This window comes from Colias eurytheme, chromosome 17 (assembly GCF_061535395.1).
Source record: "Colias eurytheme isolate Ceu_HAF_F1 chromosome 17, ilColEury1 Martin Lab GWU primary, whole genome shotgun sequence".
In the NCBI taxonomy this organism is placed as follows: domain Eukaryota; kingdom Metazoa; phylum Arthropoda; class Insecta; order Lepidoptera; family Pieridae; genus Colias; species Colias eurytheme.
In genome coordinates, this window is record NC_142996.1 from 5,497,442 (window position 1) to 5,518,326 (window position 20,885).

Sequence of the window (20,885 nt, forward strand, 5' to 3'; positions counted from 1 at the left end):
CTCTATACGTGTCAAAAATCGATGTGTCACAGAAATCATCTTAGGTGGAAAGGACTATAGTTATTCATTACTAGACATTGGCTTCTCCTATAGCTTTTAAAAGCTTTTTTTTTCAACCCGAATGCACAGGAATCAATAGAAACACGTTATCACAACAATACATTTATTTTAAATTCACAATAAACATTTTTACATTTAAATTTGTTTGTAACAATATATTCTTAGAGATAATATTTTCGTGAGCGTGCCGATGAATATCATTATTGTTCAATCCATCTTCATAGCAGTAGATAGAGGAAACCACCCAAAGGATCTGTAAGATAATATATGTACCTAATGTTAAAACTTAAATAAAAGAATAAAAATCTCTACTACAAATCAAATACAAGCTAAAACACCAGTGTACTCAGATTTGAACTACGCCAACATGTACCACTCACCTGGACTTTTTCATAGAATAATCATTTTTATTCATCGCTTTAACCAAAATACTACACAGGTATATGCCTTGTAAAGTGTAAAACAGTATTTGCCAATTCATCATTCCAGATTTTTCTTCGTTTTTGAATGAATTTATCAAATTTCTGGATACGTCGAAACGTGATGCGTATTCATCAGTATTCCGCAACATGTTGTTCCTTCTTTCATGTCTAGAGGCAGTTCTCTCCGTTTCACGGAAAAGTATTTTTGATTTCTCCCTCAATTCTGATCGAGAAACACGTTCTCTGTCTTCACTACGGGCATCTCTAATATTCAATCGTGACAATGTTCTAGAAGGCTTTCTCATTTCGGAAATTCCTTGTATTTCACGGACGAGCGCTTTGCTATTTCTGGCATATTGTCTGCCAGCGAAATCCCTCTCCATGTCTCTAATTTCCATAGACAAGCTTCTTGAATCTCTACGTGCCTCAGATCGTCGATCTCCACCTAGTCTTTCGAGTTCTCTTTTTTCTCGTATAATATTAATATTGCGTTCATGCATATTTCCAGCGACACTATTTCGGAGGTTTGAATGTGTAAGGGATCTCGATCGAGTATAACGACCTCGAACAGTTCTTTCAAGACGGTCTCTGACTTCTTCTCTATATAGTGTAGCGGTAAATAGTTCACGCCTTTGAAAATTGATATTGCTTAAGTCGTCCGAAATATCAATGCGTTTATCGACATTGCGTCGATTTTTAATTGAAATGCGCCTTTCTCTTCCCACCAAATTATCATTTCGGCTTCGCATTACACGAGTTTGCTCCCGTCCCAATGATCGGGAACGGTTTGGGAGATCATTAGTCCTTTGTCTGGTTTCTTGTCTTCTATGATATGCATTGCTAGATCTTCTTTCTACATTATGGCTACGCTCAGATACATCCCGAGAAATTTCAATATTTCGCTCAGGTGAAAAATGATTCTGTGAAATGCGTCGAGAGTTGATATTCCTTAAGTCTTCCGGAATATCAAAACGTTTATCAACATTGCGTCGATTTTCAATTGAAATGCGTCTTTCTCTTCTCACCCGATTATCATCATTTCGGCTTCGCATTTCACGAGTTTGCTCTCGTCCCAATGATCGGGAATGGTTTGGGAGATCATTAGTCCTTTGTCTAGTTTCTTGTCTTCTATGATATGCATTGCTAGATCTTCTTTCTAAATTATAGCTGCGCTCAGATTCATCCTGAGAAATATCAATATTTCGCTCAGGTGAATGACGATTCTGTGAAATGCGTCTTTCACTTTGCCTTAAATCGTAAACACTTCTTGAACGTGCATTTTTGGAGATTCCTCGACTCCTGCTCAATTTATTGTCATGCGCATCTACACGTTCTGTCGATGATGTAATTTTTCTAGTGCCCAATAATGACGTACCGCGTTCAAATCTCTCATTACGAGAGGCATCATCAAAAGTGCGGTCATTAGTCGATCTAACATCAGGAATTATTCTATCTTGATACCGAGAAAGTCTCTGAGATCTTATTTCATTGGTCTTCAATTGCCTGATCGCTCTAGTATTTCGTTGCAAGATCGTATCTACTCGTTCCAGATTCCGCAAAGAAGATCGTCCGCGGCGGTCATCTCGAATCAGGGAATGATCCGGCGAGAGCTTATTCGGAAAGCTTACTGAGAAACGTTCACGTACGTCTCGATACGATCGTCTGTCCAAAAGCTCAAAGCGTATTGAACGGTCAGAACGGGATTCCCTGCCATCAACGATATTGCCTTTTGATATTATTGGCTGAAAAATACAAAGCAATGCTAGGAAAAGGTAATTCCCGTAATGCATAGTAACCCTTGTTTGGTATTTTTCTTCTTTCCTTTAGATGTAAAACAAGAGACGGTTGCTTGTGAACTGCCTTTGGTGCTGTAGCGGTACCCTTATATACGGCCTGAGAATGAAGGCGATTGATAACGTATTAAACGCTAGAACGCACTTAATTTCAGCATCCCACGCAAAGGCGACACAAGCCGCGAAACATATATTATCACATTTAAAATTTTATAAAATATTGCTATATTTTTATATTTATATCAATTAGATTAAATAATTGTTTAGTTCATATTATTGTGAGTGTTAATAATGAGGAAAGACTTTGTTATGTATTATTATAGCTTTGTTAATTGTTGTATATAGGCATAAGTGATTCCAGCGCGGAACGACACCGACGCGACGATTATTTCAGTAATAAAACCTAACTTCATCAATCCGTTATATTTATTTTTTGGTATTACATAAGTACATACCTTATTACATTTTATGTTTAGTTTAATTTTCAAATAACAAATAGATTCCTCTACATATTTTGAAAATTTGTAAGAAGGTATGATATAAATAAATAATATAGGTAGTTACTTAATATACCTATTATACTAGCTTTCCGCCCGCGGCTCCGCCCGCGTTTTCAAAGAAAAATCCGTCCCCGTAGGATTTCCGGGATAAAACCTATCCTATGTCTTTTCTCGGGTATCAAAATATCTCTATACCAAATTTCATGCAAATTGGTTCAGCAGTTCAGGCGTGATTGAGTAACAGACATACAGAGTTACTTTCGCATTTATAATATTAGTATGGATTTGTACATAGACAAATATAACCTTTGTATATGTAATTTAATAATGTAATATACTTAGTAATATATAAATAATTCATTTCAATGCATGGAAGGTGAGGCTAGACAACAAAATTAAAAATTAAAACAAAAAACTATTTATTTTTCTGATAATTTGATAAAATATTATTTACCTACACCATTTTGCCATACATTTTTCACTTAAGATTTTTCAAGTCGATGTCATTGAAGTACGGACCAACTCACTGTAGACTACAAGCCCACATATGAAAAAAATATGGGTCAAATGAACCACCACGGGACATATCTAGTACGAAAGAAGAGCAAAAAATAATAAGATTCATCACTATGCCGTCACTTGTAAGCTGTCCAACTGAGTGCAGATGAGAATTGAAAAGTACAGGTAGACTCGGTAAATTTTGGTCATATGTTTTTGTACGGCATTCTTAACCATCGATAGATCCATTAAAAATAATAAGAAACCGCTCAGTGCCGTACAAAAATGTTGGTCCACCAAGTCGGAATTTTAATTTAATTTCCGAGAGTTACCGGGGGTAAATTTGGTCATTTGACCATGTACGGCTTCTGTGTCATACTATTGCTATACTGCTTTTAATCCATTATTCCGCAACGCCGTACAAAAATCATGGGGACAAGGGGAAAAAATCGAGAGTTGCAATCCCCTCTCTTTCCCCACTCCAGGGGGTCATTTGACTAAGTACGGCTTCGGTTCCAAAACATTATCTAGCACTCAAAAGTACTATTAAAAGCAATGCCGTCAAAAAATAATTGTTCTTTTAAATGTATACCAATAATCATCTTAATTTCATCGAATTCTTGATATAAAGAGCTGTAAGGTCATTTGACCCTGTACGGGAACTTTTTTTTAACATGATATTGTAAAATTCAATTGTTGTATAGTATTGCCGTTCAAAAGAAACCGTTCTAAAAAAAGTTATAGAGAAATGCAAAACCAGAAATTTTGTTAAAGTTTAAACATCGTAGATTAATGAAATATAATAGTTTTCTACACTTTATTCGTTGTTTTAAATAGTATTAACATAGATAAATTAGGAAAAAACGATGCCGTACATATTTGTGCAGACCACATCTTTTAGGCTGATGAAAGCGACGAAAGCTACAATTTTAAGGGTGCTTTATGGCCATTTGATACAGTACGGCATTAACATATTTTTACCCAACTACGGCAAAGCAAAAGGAGGGTTATGGTTTTGGCAGGTCATGTATGTATGTTCATCTATTCCCTCGTAACTTCTAAACTACTTATCAGAATTCGACAAATAACATATCATTAGAAGCATCTGAATTGTTCACTGGATAACCAGCGACCAGCTAGCTAAAGGGTATATGGGGTTTCACAAAATCTAATGTGGCGCCCTCTAGCGGACAAAACATACAGAGTAAAAAAATAAAGTTAAGATAAATATGTCGTGTTTGGTATCATTTGAAAGCGCTTTACTTGTACATTTTGAATATGTATATAATACTAGCATTTGCTTGTGACTTTACCTGTATTCATGGGCTGATTGCATATAATTCACATACTTTCTTTCATAGCTTTTTTATTAGTTCATCAATTTAACGGAGTCCATTCCACTTGACTCCGACTTTCCAAGGTGATAATTAACCACCTCGAGCTTCTTAATATTAATGTATATTTATATTTTATTATCAAAATATAAAGCAAACATTTCGTTATATGGATTTTTTCTTTTTCAGATTTTTCCCCTTTGAACCAACGAAAATGTACGGCACATGAAAAAATATTATCTATGCATAAAATACTATAAAAATAAATTTATTTCGTGTTGTGTCAAATGACCCCCTGGAGTGGGGAAAGAGAGGGGATTACAACTCTCGATTTTTTCCCCTTGTCCCCATGATTTTTGTACGGCGTTGCGGAATAATGGATTAAAAGCAGTATAGCAATAGTATGACACAGATGCCGTACATGGTCAAATGACCAAATTTACCCCCGGTAACTCTCGGAAATTAAATTAAAATTCCGACTTGGTGGACCAACATTTTTGTACGGCACTGAGCGGTTTCTTATTATTTTTAATGGATCTATCGATGGTTAAGAATGCCGTACAAAAACATATGACCAAAATTTACCGAGTCTACCTGTACTTTTCAATTCTCATCTGCACTCAGTTGGACAGCTTACAAGTGACGGCATAGTGATGAATCTTAATATTTTTTGCTCTTCTTTCGTACTAGATATGTCCCGTGGTGGTTCATTTGACCCATATTTTTTTCATATGTGGGCTTGTAGTCTACTGGCACTATGTATATATCTATAGTCACTGGAACCAGGTTGTAATTTTAAACCGACTTAAATAAAGGAGGAAGACTGAAGAGGTTCTCATTTCGTCGGAATTTCTTTTATATGTACATATGTTCACCGATTTGTATAAGACGCATGACCGATTTCTAAAATTCTTATTTTGATTGAAAGAGTATAGAGATAACTCCCAAATGATTCCATGATCATAAGGTCAGAATCTGATCATGGAGTCCAGAAAAAATTTGAGGATCTCTCATCTCTTCGTTTATTTGAAAGTTGGTACAAATTAAATTTGGTCTAGTTCTGACAACTTGAAGGTGGTTGGTTTATTTTTGTTAAAACAGAATTATTAAAATAGGCTGATATAAGTAATCGACATAAGTTTATAATCTATCATTTGTAAATTGAAATTACTTATTACATAACGAAGAAACATAAAATGATCCTGAATGAGAAATGCGTCGTTCTACATTATTTTAAAGAGAAAAGCTGAACCTGAGTTGCTTACCGTACGTCATTCCCACTTTATCTGTGGTCCCAGCTGCACAAGAAAATTTGTCTCCGTGCCCTACATTTATTATCTGATTTAACCCATTGAAGCGATTGATTGCAAATTACTATTTTATGATGCGTTCTTTATTTATGAAAATCGAACATGATAGAGAATCTTTCATCAAAATCTGCTCAACTATTAACGATACCTATATAGGTACTTAGATTACGTATAACAACTAAAAACATCTCTGTAGACTGTATTGTATCAATTACTCCTAATCTTTTCTAGTTGAAAGTGTTGAAACCACGTTGAAACAATATTGATAGGTAACTACTTAAGATTGATAATTTCTAACGTTTTTTTGTCAGTAGCTCAATTTTAAATCAGACTGTGTTTGGTTACCTATCATAACTTTAAAGGTAAACATAAAATTTTGTGAGAATGTACTTATGTTGTTAACACTTTCGGGAATTCTGAAAGGATTTTGATGTAGGATCAAGGATGTAGCTTATATGTACCTGAATAACTATTCAGCTTTATTCCTCTGAGTCTGAGCTATTCAGTGAATAGTATTACGGATTCGTCCGTGGGGTGAATTAAACATATATACATAGGCCACACATAGTATTGATGTCAATTCATGTTCTTTGCAAAAAATACGTAAGATCTATTGGTCTAAGAGACTGCGGGAACTCGACAATCACCGATCTCATCTAAAACTAGGTACTCTTTTTTTGAATTTTGATATTATAACTTTTACATCTTAATATATATATATAAATCTCGTGTCACAATGTTTGTCCTCAATGGACTCCTAAACCACTTAACCGATTATAATAAAATTCGCACACCATGTGCAGTTCGATCCAACTTGAGAGATAGGATAGTTTAAACATGTAGGTACCACGGGCGAAGCCGGGGCGGACCACTAGTAATATTATAGGTTTGGATTTTGTGCCTTAATTATGATTGGATTTTATTATTATATCGAATCACATATCCCAGGTAGGTATTGGCTTGAGGAAATAAAGTTTAAAAATTTACTATGTAGACTTAAAACTTATATTCCGCCTCATGATCATGTTCATCAATCTAAAACTATTTTTTGAACTGAACTAAACAGTTTCATTGTGAATGAGGTTTATGTGTGGATTGTGTTTGAGTTTCTAAAATATTGTTTATCACATATTATAAGGATAATGAGTTTATATCACTCATCTATACTTATAATAAATCTGTAGAGAGGCCAATTCTGTACATGAAATATATTTAAAAAAAAACTATGAAGGGGTGATAAGGGATCGCTACTGATGCCAAAAATGCAATCAGTAAAATTTTTGTCTGTCTGTCGTGTCCCTTCGTCCAGCATACTCACCACAACTCACCATGGAATCCTGATATTTCATGAATGTCAAAAAACTGTTCTGAAATAGTGCTAAATAGTGCCCAAAGGAAAAAAATAGTGCTCTTGTACTTGCGAAGTTATAGCCATAGTTCGATGAGTATGCTGGACGAAGGTTTCACCCAGCATACTCACCTCCGTCCGGAGAATCTGTATACGCTTCAAACATAATTCATACTTCAAAAAATAGTTCCCAAATAGTGCCAAACGGTGCCCAAAAAGAAAAAACAGTGCTCGAATAACTTCGGAGTTACAGGCTTCGTTCAGTGAGTATGCTGAGCGTAGGTTCTACGCCCAGCATACTCACCTCAGTGCGCGAATATCGAACGAGCTATAGGTATAATTTACGTCTCAAAAAATTGTGCTTGAAATAGTGCCCAATATCAGTCCAATTTTTGCTTGACTTTTGACTTAGAAAACCATTAAATTTTAATGTAAACTTCTACATACTAACGTAAAATGGGGTACAGTCGTCGACACATGTTTTTGGACAAAAATATTAAACTTTCTAATTGTAGACTTCATGTTATTGGAAATAATTATGGTATTTTCTCACATGTCAAAAACTTTCGATTAAATGCATTATTATATATTTTATAAATAATAATAAATGAATGAAACTTTAAGCGTAAATGAAGTCTATTACTTCATTGCATTGTGTGTTTGTCTGAATTAAAACAGTCATTTGCAGCCAATAAAATTAATATCTTGAAAAATTGTAAAAAGGAAATTATACAGTTTCTTTTTGTATAAGGTAAGGTGGGGTAAGACAATCATAGGGGGAAGACTATCACAGTGTATTAACTCGATAAGCACAGCTTCTTTCTCTAGTTTGATACGCTGGTAAAGTAGGAAATACTCAGGAAGTTCTCGGCTCAAAACACAGATGTCGCTACTTAACGTAAAAAATGTGAAAATGAGACATTTCTAAGTTGACATTTGAGGAGGCAAAACTCGAGGTCAGCGTGTAGTGATTAGAATAAAATTTTCGAGGGAAAAAGTGGTGAATTTGGAACGTTACATACGTGAATATAATTGCAATAACACTAGCTTTTAAGTAATGATATTGGTCCCACATAAAACCAATTTATATAAAGAGAAATTGATCAAAACAAATACATGACCTCTAAATCGCGAGGTGGGGTGAGACTATCATTCGACCTGGGGCTAGACTAACATATGGCAGTCTTGCCCCAAGTCAGATGTTGTAAACATTTTTATCTATGGTAGGTACAGGTACTTATTTAGGCCTATGTCCAGCAGTGGACTGACACAGGCTGATGATGATGATGACTTATTTTAACAAATTGGTTTGACGTTTGGATGGTTGCTAATATTGCTCTCTCTGCATAAATACAATTAATTTAAAAAAATATCCTCATAAATATTTATTACATTAGAAGCAAATAACTTCTAAGTTTTTAATGAATGTTTTTAAAAATTATTTATGTAATTATTCTTTAATTTCTTTGTGTAAGTTTAAGTACTTAATTGATTTTTTTTGAAAAATATATTCAAAGACGTAATAAAACGTTGATTTTATTTCTTTATTATCTAATCTTTTAATGAGGTCAACTTATGTTCTGTCTGATATTTAAAAATTCTGACTTTTTTTGATAATTTTATTACAGGATTTCCCGGGTTCTACACTGAATTTAGTCATATGTTAGTCTTCCCCCAAATAAAGAAAAAAAGGTTCTACACCCCTAATTTTTTTCATATGTTAGTCTTCCCCCAAATAAAGAAAAAACTGAATAAGTGCAAAACTAAACGTTATTCTGTAACACATAAAGTTCAAAATCTAAGTGACAACTGTTATGTAACGGTTTTTTGACAGAAGTTAAGAAAGTATGTTATAAATCAAAGAATAAAAACAGTGTTAGTCTTACCCCGTTTAGTGGGGCAAGACTAGCAGTTCAAATAGTCTATAGATTTCATTTAATAAATCGGATTCCAGTATACTTGCGTGAAAATTAAAAGATTTGTATAAAAGTGTAAAGAAATCTTAATTTAGTGTTATTTTTCATTTAACAGTAAGATGTGAAATTTCAGTGTATGAAGCGATCTTTCATTTCTAACAACAAACTATGTTAGTCTTACCCCACCTTACCTTATATGTTGCAGGCAAAACTTATAACCAGTCAAAACTAGTACTGTGACATAGTTATACAAATTTTTAAAACTCTTTCCAATAGTTTCATCAATGAAAGGTTTAGCAATAAAAAACATTTTTAATTACTTACGTTATTTATTACTATTTAAAGGGCCAAAGTAATCAGAATTCTAGTTAACTAGTTCACAGCTTTTGTTAACATTCATAATATAATCAATGTAAATAGAAAAAATTGTAGTTTTAATATTGTATATAATATACATATAAAAAAATGTTTAGCGTCGCGGGCGCCGCGCGTCGTAAGCCCCATACCTATTGACCGTACGTGCATCCATTACTGCCACACTATATTGAACTTTATCACATGAGGAATACAGGTCAATTCCGTAAACCTTGTGGTACCGTCCTTGATCCGGAAAATGATTATTTTGAATAATTTTGTCAGTTGTAATGTAAGCATTAATAACAGCAACTTTATTTTTCATGCATGATTTACTTCATTTGATATCTTAATCCTTCAAGCGCCGTGATCTAGACAAATATATAAAATCATTGTTCCTAGCTACCGGGGTCCCATGCGACGCGCGAAGGCTTAATCATATTATTATAAAGTATTATTAAAATAATGTGTAATTAATAATATTGCGATTCTAAAGTAAATACTCCCTTACATAGACAATATAACAAAACAAATAATTTACACAAGACAAAAATTGTTAGAAAGAAAGTTAATAATATTGTATTCGACTGTACTCAATGTAATGTATGTAGAAGTTTACAATCAAATTTAATGGTTTTCTAGGTCAAAAGTCAAGCAAAAATTGGACTGATATTGGGCACTATTTCAAGCACAATTTTTTGAGACGTAAATTATACCTATAGCTCGTTCGATATTCGCGCACTGAGGTGAGTATGCTGGGCGTAGAACCTACGCCCAGCATACTCACTGAACGAAGCCTGTAACTCCGAAGTTATTCGAGCACTGTTTTTTCTTTTTGGGCACCGTTTGGCACTATTTGGGAACTATTTTTTGAAGTATGAATTATGTTTGAAGCGTATACAGATTCTCCGGACGGAGGTGAGTATGCTGGGCGAAACCTTCGTCCAGCATACTCATCGAACTATGGCTATAACTTCGCAAGCACAAGAGCACTATTTTTTTCCTTTGGGCACTATTTAGCACTATTTCAGAACAGTTTTTTGACATTCATGAAATATCAGGATTCCATGGTGAGTATGCTGGACGAAGGGACACTGTCTGTCTGTCTGTATATTCGTTATAGAAACAAAAACTACACGACGGATTTTAACCAAATTTGGCACAATTATTCTTCATACTCCTGGGCAGGTTATAGTAAAAGAATCATGTAAATCGGTGTAGAAACACCAAAGTTATACATGAAATACGCTATAAGTCATCGCGCGTGAATACAGAATCATGCAGCCATAAGGATTATTTTTGTGTATCAGTTGCCGCGTTCGACGCGCTTCGCGGCGGGAGCTATAAAAAGGCGGCGGGTCTGCACCCGTTTCGCGTTGTCATGGCATCACGTGTGAACGGCTGAACCGATTTCGATAATTCTTTTCTATTATATTCCTTGAAGTACGAGGATGGTTTTTATGTAGAGAAAACGTAAATATGTACCACGGGCGAAGCCGGGGCGGACCGCTAGTTTAAAATAAAACAACAAAATGGGCAACCAATGGTTTATTTTTTGTAAATCTTAATCCTAATTATATCCGTAGGATTGCATGATAGCGGTGAAGGGTGCTGTCGTCTTTGCAACTTTCTCACCGGCCTCCTTAGTGATTTTCTGTAACAAATTAGGTTAAAAATTAGAAACTTATCACATGTGGAGCTGCTATAGTTAACTTTATTAAATAACTCAGTAAAGGTTTTCAAATCACATTAAATCAGATAATGTAGGTAAGAAGTTAATCATCATTTCATTTTGCTGATATAAAATAAAAGACTAGTCACAACTAAATATAGCTATGAGTGTCATGCATTTCTTTGGTCAATAAAATATGTTTTACCTTAAGTTTCCTCTCATAGGCAACTTTGTGGACAGCCTTGAACTTCCTCTTGTCCTCAAGTTTGCGGACAACTTCACGGTACTTCCAGCCGACTTCGTGTGAGAGGCGGCCGACGTGACAGTACTGCAATTAAAATTCGTGTTAGACTTGTCGTGATACAGTCATTTACTTTTTATTCTTTTAGTTGTTATCAGAATAAAAATTTATGCAACATATGACTATGTCTTCAGTCGCAAATTACCCAAAAAATAACATCATTTAATACATACATTTGCACATATTCATTCTAAAACATCCATGAATGTTTCACAATTGGTTACAGTTTCCATTAACAACATAAAACCATTATTGTACTTATGTATCCATAATAATAATTCTCATCATATAAACCTCATCTTTAATAACTAGTTCACACAATAAAAATTGTTCATATAACGAAACATAATAGTTACACAACGTAAAAGCTGAAGATATTCAATAGTTTAACTTAAGATAGTAACATTAAGGGCTGATTTTTCAATCCTTGGTTAAAACTCGTTCATCGAATAACGTATAAAACTACCATTTCAAATATGTATTCTAATTGTCCGTATAAGACAGTTTACAGGTGACATTTTAAAATGTTTGTGTAATACTTTATTGGACGGATAAATTTTAACCAAGGATTGAAAAATCGGCCCTAAAAAGTGCACAATATATTCATATTTCCTTAAATCCTTAGATACTAAAAAAAGTTATTTACCTTGCGGCCAGGCTTCAGGCAGAATACCCTAAGGGCTGCAGGGACGACAACACGACGGCGGTTGTCATAAGGCGGAGGGCAACCGTCGTAGCTACGGAGCCTCCTGAGGGCATCCTTTCCACGCTCTGTCTTGTGGGGGATCATGCCTGGAACAATCGTTTACTATTAGTAAACATTCTTAAATTAAACTAAAAGTTAAGTTAGTTAGGAATGTTCTCATAGCTATTGTTTTATCACAGACATCAGATAATGTAAAGTACCCGTCACGAGAAGCTATAAATTATGTAAACAAACATCTTTTACTAAGTAAACATTTTATACTGCGAGATAATAATAAATTGACCATATTCAATCGACATGAAATATAGACGGGTTATATGAAAGTAACAACCTATTTAATTTAGTCGGATCATATTTTAACGACGCAAAGCGCTATCGTTTGTGTTTCTTGGTACCGGAACGCGTCCGTCGCAGGGATTGTGAACTATCGGGACGCCATTTTGAAATAAACGCATCATTTGAGTTGTTTCATTGCTTTGCATATATCGCGGATCTGGCTGTTATTGTTAATTTTGTTATTGTTTCGTTATCACTTTTTTATTGTTGTTACTTTAATTGTTGCGTTAATTTTATTTGTTATTACGTATAATGGAGCCAGTAGCCAGTACATCTAAGGAAATAAATTCGCCACGAAAAAAACGTCAAAAGGTGCGTAATACAATTTATCTAAAATATATAATAAGTAAAAAGAAAGAGTTGTTTGTTCAAACGCGCTAATCTTTGGAAACTTAAGGTTAATATTAGAAGTAGGTTTTAAATTGTGAAGTAATTGGTTAGGTTAATTGGTATACCTGGAGATATAGCTTGAGCTTCGTGTGACAAGTGACTACCGGTGATTTTTACAGGTGACGAGCTTTACGGTTAATGAGAAAAATATGGTGATCAACGTATATAAGTACGTGAAAGAAAATTGGCCATCGAATGAATATCCCTACAAAACCGAAATAAATAAAAAAACAGCATCGATTTTGGGAATTGGCATAGCATCTGTGTATAATATATTAAAAGAATATAAATCAGAAGAGGGAATAAAATCACCTATCAAGTCTAAAGACAGGCCTAAATTTTATCAGAAAGTAGACGATTTTGATAAATCCGTAATTAGGAAAAAAATTCACAGTTTCTTTTTAAATGGCCAATTACCAACAATTCCCAAGATTCTTCAGGCAGTCAATGACGATGAAGATATGCCAAATTTTAGCGAAACAACTCTCAGGCGGCTAATAAAGCATTTAAACTTTAAATATATAAAACGACAGCGAAATAACGCACTTATTGATAGAGATGACATAACAATATGGCGGCGAAAATATTTGAAATCTATTAAAGACTATAGACAACAAAATCGCCAGATATTTTACATGGATGAGACATGGGTGAATGCAGGTTAGTGTGTTTTTTTTTATTGCAGTGAAACGGCAGACTACCATACGGTTCGCCTGATTGTAAGCAAATACCGTCGCCTTTACCGTGAAGTGATGTGTATGATACTGCAAATCTATTTGCAAAATAAATATAACCCACGCGCCGCCGACCTTGAGACATTAGTTCTTAAGGGCTATCACAAGTGTGTATTAATAATAATGTACTTCAACTCTTTTACTGCGCAAGACGCTAATTAACAAATGTTTAATTGTTTTTACAGGACATACCGTAAATAAAACTTGGGTAGACAAACAAGTTAAAAGTAAGAAGCAGGCTTTCCTAGAAGGACTTAGCATTGGTGCACGTAACCCAACGTCAAAAGGTAAACGATTAATAATTACCCATATCGGCAATGAGAAAGGTTTTGTAGAGGGTGGTGAAAATATATTTGAATGCAAGAAGACGGGAGATTACCATGAATCAATGGATGCAACACATTTTGAACAATGGTTCGAAAACGTTCTCCCAAAACTTGGAGAAAATGCAGTAGTGGTAATGGACAATGCACCATACCACTCAAGGCGTCTTGAAAGAATTCCTACTACTGCCTGGAAAAAAAATGATATACAAAATTGGCTTGTAAGTAAGAATATTTCTTACGACGACAATGAAATTAAGACTGAATTACTGCTAAAAGTAAAAAATGTTAAAGACAATTTTAAAACTTATGTAGTGGACGAGCTTGCAAAAAAATATAAGGTGGAAGTATTGAGACTCCCGCCATATCATTGTGAGCTTAATCCAATTGAGCTAATTTGGGCCAACGTAAAAGGATATGTTGCTCGCAAAAATACAAATTTTAAATTTGACGAGGTAAAACAATTATTACAAGAGGGACTGCAGCAGATTACTTCGGAAAATTGGAAGCGTTGTGTGGAGCATGTTATCAAGGAAGAAGATAATTTTTATTCCAAAATCGATGAGATGATTGATAAAACTGTAGACAGCTTCGTGATACATGTCACTGATTCTGACACAGAAATGGAAACATCTGAATCTGACGAATAATTATTCTTAAATAATATTTATGTTAATTAATATTTGTTACTTAATAATTTATTAAATCTTAAACAAATTCATTTTTTTTGTTGGTCCAAATGTTGTGAACTCCTGAACACTTGTTTACAAAATTTATAGCTTCTCATGACGGTTACTTTAGGTAATTGTGTTTGTATAATCATTGACATTTTATAAAAGTAAGGATACACAAGTTGGTTGATTATAAACAAAAATGCCCCTTAACCCTGCTTCTTACAGCTCTGGTTGGATATACATAATTTTGTAAGTTAGCCCCCAAGTGGAGACAAATCTAATCTAATATACCAAATATAATTTAAAGATATTCAATCCATTCTTCAGTTGTTATTGTAGTTGGCGTAACTATTAAAACTTTCTTTTATTTGTAAAGATTATGTTCCATTTTTGAGAACTAGCTATACAAATATGTACATACTAATATTATAAAGCGGATGAGTTTGTTTGTTTGAACGTGCCAATCTCAAGAACTATTGGTCCAAATTGAAAAATTCCTTGGTGTTGGATAGCCCATTTATTGAGGAAGGCTATAGGCTATATATCATCACACTAAGACTAACAGAAGCGGAGCCACACGGGTGAAACCGCGGAGCACAGCTAGTACTTATATACAACCTAGTTTTAGTTTTTCTAGGATTTATTAAATTGATTTGAGTTTCGGTATTAATTGGTGATTTAATTATTCAAAAAAATTCAATTATAAATATACCAAGTAATAATTTCTGTGCATATGGAAATAAATATTTCTAGTAATATTTTACAGTTTTTAAATATGTTATACGACAAATGTCTCCACTTCTAGGCAATGACTTAAATGCTGTTATGATACAATCTCTTGAATGGAGCAGCATATAACTTAAGCTATAACACAACAGTCCGGAAAGAGATTGTTTAGTGCAACATCAAAAAGTTATATTCTTGCAACAATTAAATTAGATTGTGCTTATAAATCTATGAACCTAGCTTTATAATTTCGATAAAGTAAAAATAATAGTTTAAATAATTTACCATGTTTGGTGTACAACAAAACTACAACCAACAGGAGAGGAGCCACGGGGGTGAAACCGCGCGGAGCAGCTAGTGATTCATACAGTTACTGTTTCCTAATATTTAATTTTAGTTTGTGTCATATATTCTATTTTGAGGCTAAAAAAGTTTGTTAAATTATATAAATAAACTTACCTCTGACAGTCTTCCACAGAATCTTGGATGGCGCTCTGAAGTGGAATGGACCACGCGCTGGGTTCACATTGCAGCGTTTGCGCAAAAATGACATGAACTTCAACTTGTTTCTGCAAAAATATAATCATTAGTTCGAATATAAGTAAAAAAACACGAATGAATAAATTTAATCAGGCATTTGTGGTATTTTACAACTTATTTACGTTAAAAAGTACTCGAGTATATAAGATATTAATTTTCTGTTGAAAAATAAGAGATAACATGCAAATACATTACCTGAAGAAGTTTCCTGAGATGTTAATTTGTTCACATCTTACAACAACAACTTTGTTTCCTTCAAGGAGGACCTTAGCAATGATGGCAGCCAAACGGCCGAGTAAATGGCCACGGCCATCGATAACTATGGCCTGAAATAGTAAATGTTTATTTTAGAAAATCAACATCACGTTTTCATCGCAGCGCAGGAAATGTAACACACCGCACATAACCTCAAATAGACATTGAGCAATGACAACAAAAGCAATTTACACTGATAATTAACTTATTTCGTATGGTATTCAATTAAATATACGTTCAAGAAAGTAATTTCACTATTACTTATTCGAAATAATTACATCTTAGCAGTTTCAAGAAGCACTTGCCACCGAAAACTACACGTGCATCACTAGTCATATTACTTCAACATTTTCACTTGATTTTAAGAACAAAGATATAATTTATAAAGTAACTTGTCATTTTAGAGATACTGATGATTTAAGTGAGTAATTCATCAATTTTCACAATTTTTACGCTCACCTTATTGCTAAAGCCCGTCATTTTCACGACAACAAAACGGAAAAGGCTAACTTTTTAAACCAAGATGGCCACCGGAACTTTTTAGACTGATAAAGTTGCGTTCGTTCTATGTTTTCGGTATAAGAAAATTTAAAAATCATTAAATTTCAATTTCTTTTATTATATTAATTGGAGAGAGTGCTGCTGAACTGAGAAATATATTTTTAAAAGTGCTTGAATGCTTTTTAATAAATATGAATAGAAATTTCTTAAAATATGTAATAATTAACTGTTATGTGTAAAGTACAACTGAACTTAAGTGAAAATATGTTTCCTGAATACTAATCTTAATACTAATACACTACGCTTAGTTGTTACTGACTAAAATAATAAATTTAATTAATTACTTTTAGGGACTTCAGTCGCCGTAAATAAAGTGGACTTAAGATTCATATAAAAAGTTAAAAGTGGCAACATTTAGTTAGTTGTCATTTGTCATGTTTATTTTGTAATGACATTTAGATGACAACAAAAATATTACATTTTCAAATTGGAATTGGATTCATTTTAGTCATACAATATCATCAAAATCTATTTATAATCAATACTTACTCAATAAGGTCTTATTAAATATTGGACCACGTCAGTGTATAGTAGTCGGCAATGAATATTAAGTTTATGTTTAGTCCAATAACAAAGTTCTCATAACAATATCGTCTATTCAATTCATAAAATTACTTTGGTAAAACTGTACATTATAGGGCGTGGAATTTGGGGGTAGTGGGGGGTGGAGAGAGGGGGGGTGGGTACTAGGAACTTCCCCTGTAAAGGGGGGGGCGCGAAAATTAATAGTTTTCGAGATATTTACAAATTAAGTTTTGGTCCGCCTAAAGCAAAGGGGGCGCAAAGTAAATTAGAAAATTTTTGATCTAAAGTGAAAATTGTATACCTAGGTATCATAAAAGGGCGAGGGCTGCTCTCCCTCCGCGCCTCCGGCTTTTTACATACACTCTAGGGGTAGGGCAGACAAGACCACGTGGAATTCGGGGTTGACAGCTTCGGTTCTGTGGCAAGTCTTATGATAATGAAATGCTTATTTTAGCGTAACGTTTTTTAGCTAGACTCGGACTTTCGCAGCTTAATATTGAATACATAATATTCCATCATTGAAAAAATTTACATTTTACAATCCGTCATGTATCTTGGTAATTATCAAGTTTAGAGAAAAGTTGCCCCAACAAAACATGCTTTTATTAGCGTAATCTTTCCGATAAAACAATAATAAATAGGTGTTATAATACAAATGTGTACAAATAACGGATGAATAAAATAAATTAGTCGTCCGATTACCGGATGAATAAAATAATTTAATCGTCCGATAACATCTATTTATCTATATAGTTAGGTTATCGGGATTTCTTTAGAGAACTGCCGCACGTATTATAGGTTTTTTGTGGGGGGAGGAGGGCACACGTAGGTATTTGATTTTTTTTTGCGCGTCGACGGAGCCCCGCTTCGCGGGGCTCCTATTTCTGTGTAGTTTTTTTTTAAAGAAACCTAACCTAACCTAACCTAACAGCTAACCTAACCTAAACTAGATTTTTTTTTGCGCGTCGACGGAGCCCCGCTTCGCGGGGCTCCTATTTCTGTGTAGTTTTTTTTTTAAGAAACCTAACCTAACCTAACCTAACGGCTAACCTAACCTAACTTGATTTTTTTTTGCGCGTTGACTGAGCCCCGCTTCGCGGGGCTCCTATTTCTGTGTAGTTTTTTTTTAAGAAACCTAACCTAACCTAACCTAACCTAAAGGCTAACCTAACCTAAACCTAACCTAACGAATTGAGGGTGAATATCTCCGCCATTTTTGATTTTAGAGAAAAGTTGTTCCTATAAAACATGCTTATATTAGCGTTATCTTTACGATAAAACAATAATAAATAGGTGTTAAAATGACACCAACTCCATCAATCCGGTAATCGGACGACTAATTTATTTTATTCATCCGTTTAGCGGACGACTAGACACTTCGATTAATATTTTTGTTAAATTGTAAATTGCGAATATTAATAATTTTATTTTATTTAATCTATTTTACAAAAACTATACTTAATAATAATTATTTTTAATGTTGTTGTTAAAAAATATACAAATTTCATAAATAAAATTTAAATTATAATATTTTTTTTGTTAGATAGAAATGTTTTACCTGAAATGAAACGCGTTTGACAATCGCTGTAGGTCAATTTGACACTGTCATAACAGTAAGTTCGCGTTTCAAAGATAAAATGGAGTAAAATTTTCCGATTTTCAAAAATTCGTGACTCAAAAACAAAAAGTTTTCGCGCTGTGAAATTTCAGATTTAGGTTCCATAGGACAATAGCTAACCACAAAAAAAATTACGACTCTCAACTCCACGCCCTATAATGTACAGTTTAGCCATTACTTTACATAATGGATATTCCATATAGAAAAATTTTCATCTATCTTCTAACTTTTGCCGCCTATGCTTATACGGGTATTGGATCAACGATGTTACGAAACTTGAAAGATGCAGTATTATCAGCAGAATCTGTTTTTGGCGATGTATTCAAAAATGTCATAACTGTTGCTGAAAAATTTAGATCGTTGCACGATATTTTTGATGCAGCAGTGGAAGAAGATTGTATATTTACATGTCCAGAAGGTATGTTTATTGTTAATATTTTTATTTGTTTATGAATCACCTAATAACTTATCTTTGAACTCATTAGTGTTAATTGTTGTTGTATTACTATTCCTGTGATGTTATGAGTATTAAACTATGTAATTTCAAATTATCATATATTTCCATATGCAAGGGCTTATAATTTTTAAATTGATTTAATAGTGGTGTAACTTTTTGAAAAACACAAATTTTATTATGCTTATTTGAAGCCTTTTTAGACTTAAAATACACTTTCCAACATAATATGACTTATAATAAATACTTTAATGAAAATTTGAGAAGTTTTAATGGGCTCCCCATTTACTAATATTTCAATGATTAATGGCAGATTATAACTCTGTTATATTCTTATTATAGAATCTGTGTAAACTGTAAATGTATAAGTATTTAAATACATAGTTTAATCAAATTTGAATATTGTATTGATAATGTTTATGAATTACAGGTCATAAGCCAGTGCGTAACAAAAACCACATACCTAAATCAGATGGCTGTGGCTCATTAGGTTTTGATATATCTTCTGAGTATTTACCAATAGAACAAATGACCAAATGCTGTGACGCCCATGACATTTGCTACGATACATGTAATAGTGGCAAAGAAATTTGCGACTTGGAGTTCAAACGATGCCTTTATAATTATTGTGATTCATACAAGAGTATTAATGTTGCAGCTGATGCAATTACCAAAGGTAAATGATAATAGTAACAACACACACTTTTTTTTACACATGTTTATGTTTGGTTCAACCAACTCCATTAGATTCAATTTAAATAGACAGAATGAATGCAAACTTTGCACACTTTTCAACGATCAGTGATAATACATCTTATTAAACTATTTTTCAACTATATTTATAACACATAAGCAAGCAATGAAGAATGTGTACTGATAAACATAATATATTATCATTTTCAGGTTGTAAGGGAGCAGCTAAATTACTATTTACTGGTACTCTAACACTTGGATGCAAATCATATTTGGATGCTCAAAAAAATGCATGTTACTGCCCTCCACCAAAAAATAAATATAAGAAATATACAACAGGGGATGGAGATTTATAATATTAACAGGACTATGTATAAGTGTGATTCTTTGTTTTTATTTATTTTATGTTATGTCATAATAAAAACACGTTTTTTATTTTATAATTATGGTGTTCATTCTTAATGTATGCTTGTATAGTTTTTTTGGTGGTTATTGTATTATAATGTTTTTGTCTTTATCATGGAATGTACAATCATGGAATGTAGCATTAAAGTGAAAGCTGTGATTTTTATGCAGATATTTATCTGGGAACGAATTTATTTAACATAAGTTGGCTGTAGTAGTAACTAGTCATATTTATTTATTCTGTGGTATGCTAACAAAATTTGTATTGTGTAAAAATATTCTCTAACCTTGTAGATATTATGGTTAATCTCACAGAAAAGGACATCATTTAGAATGGTAATTTATTATGACCAATAAATAAGATAATAATATGCAACTTTTTTAAACGAAACGGATGGTCTGACTTTCATGTTCTAAACTTAAATTAAACAAACTTG

At 33.4% G+C, this 20,885-nt stretch overlaps 3 protein-coding genes across 3 annotated transcripts; 1 reads left to right on the forward strand and 2 right to left on the reverse strand.

Moving 5' to 3' along the window:
• Positions 1–156: 156 nt before the first annotated feature.
• Positions 157–2,320, reverse strand: LOC149901236 (uncharacterized). Its single transcript, XM_090111793.1, has 2 exons — positions 441–2,320; positions 157–313 (listed from the first exon to the last, which is right to left on the reverse strand). The coding sequence occupies exons 1-2, from the start codon at positions 2,270–2,272 to the stop codon at positions 268–270; spliced, it is 1,878 nt and encodes a 625-aa protein (XP_089967919.1). The 5' UTR covers positions 2,273–2,320; the 3' UTR covers positions 157–267.
• Positions 2,321–11,068: 8,748 nt separating this feature from the next.
• Positions 11,069–16,748, reverse strand: RpL13A (ribosomal protein L13A). The gene is made up of 6 exons (XM_090111350.1): positions 16,652–16,748; positions 16,133–16,263; positions 15,857–15,966; positions 12,155–12,300; positions 11,413–11,535; positions 11,069–11,189 (listed from the first exon to the last, which is right to left on the reverse strand). The coding sequence occupies exons 1-6, from the start codon at positions 16,670–16,672 to the stop codon at positions 11,106–11,108; spliced, it is 615 nt and encodes a 204-aa protein (XP_089967476.1). The 5' UTR covers positions 16,673–16,748; the 3' UTR covers positions 11,069–11,105.
• A 417-nt stretch (positions 16,749–17,165) lies between these two features.
• GXIVsPLA2 (phospholipase A2 group XII) lies at positions 17,166–20,860 on the forward strand. The gene is made up of 4 exons (XM_090111685.1): positions 17,166–17,363; positions 19,070–19,314; positions 19,781–20,026; positions 20,254–20,860. The coding sequence occupies exons 2-4, from the start codon at positions 19,083–19,085 to the stop codon at positions 20,397–20,399; spliced, it is 624 nt and encodes a 207-aa protein (XP_089967811.1). The 5' UTR covers positions 17,166–17,363; positions 19,070–19,082; the 3' UTR covers positions 20,400–20,860.
• Positions 20,861–20,885: the final 25 nt, after the last annotated feature.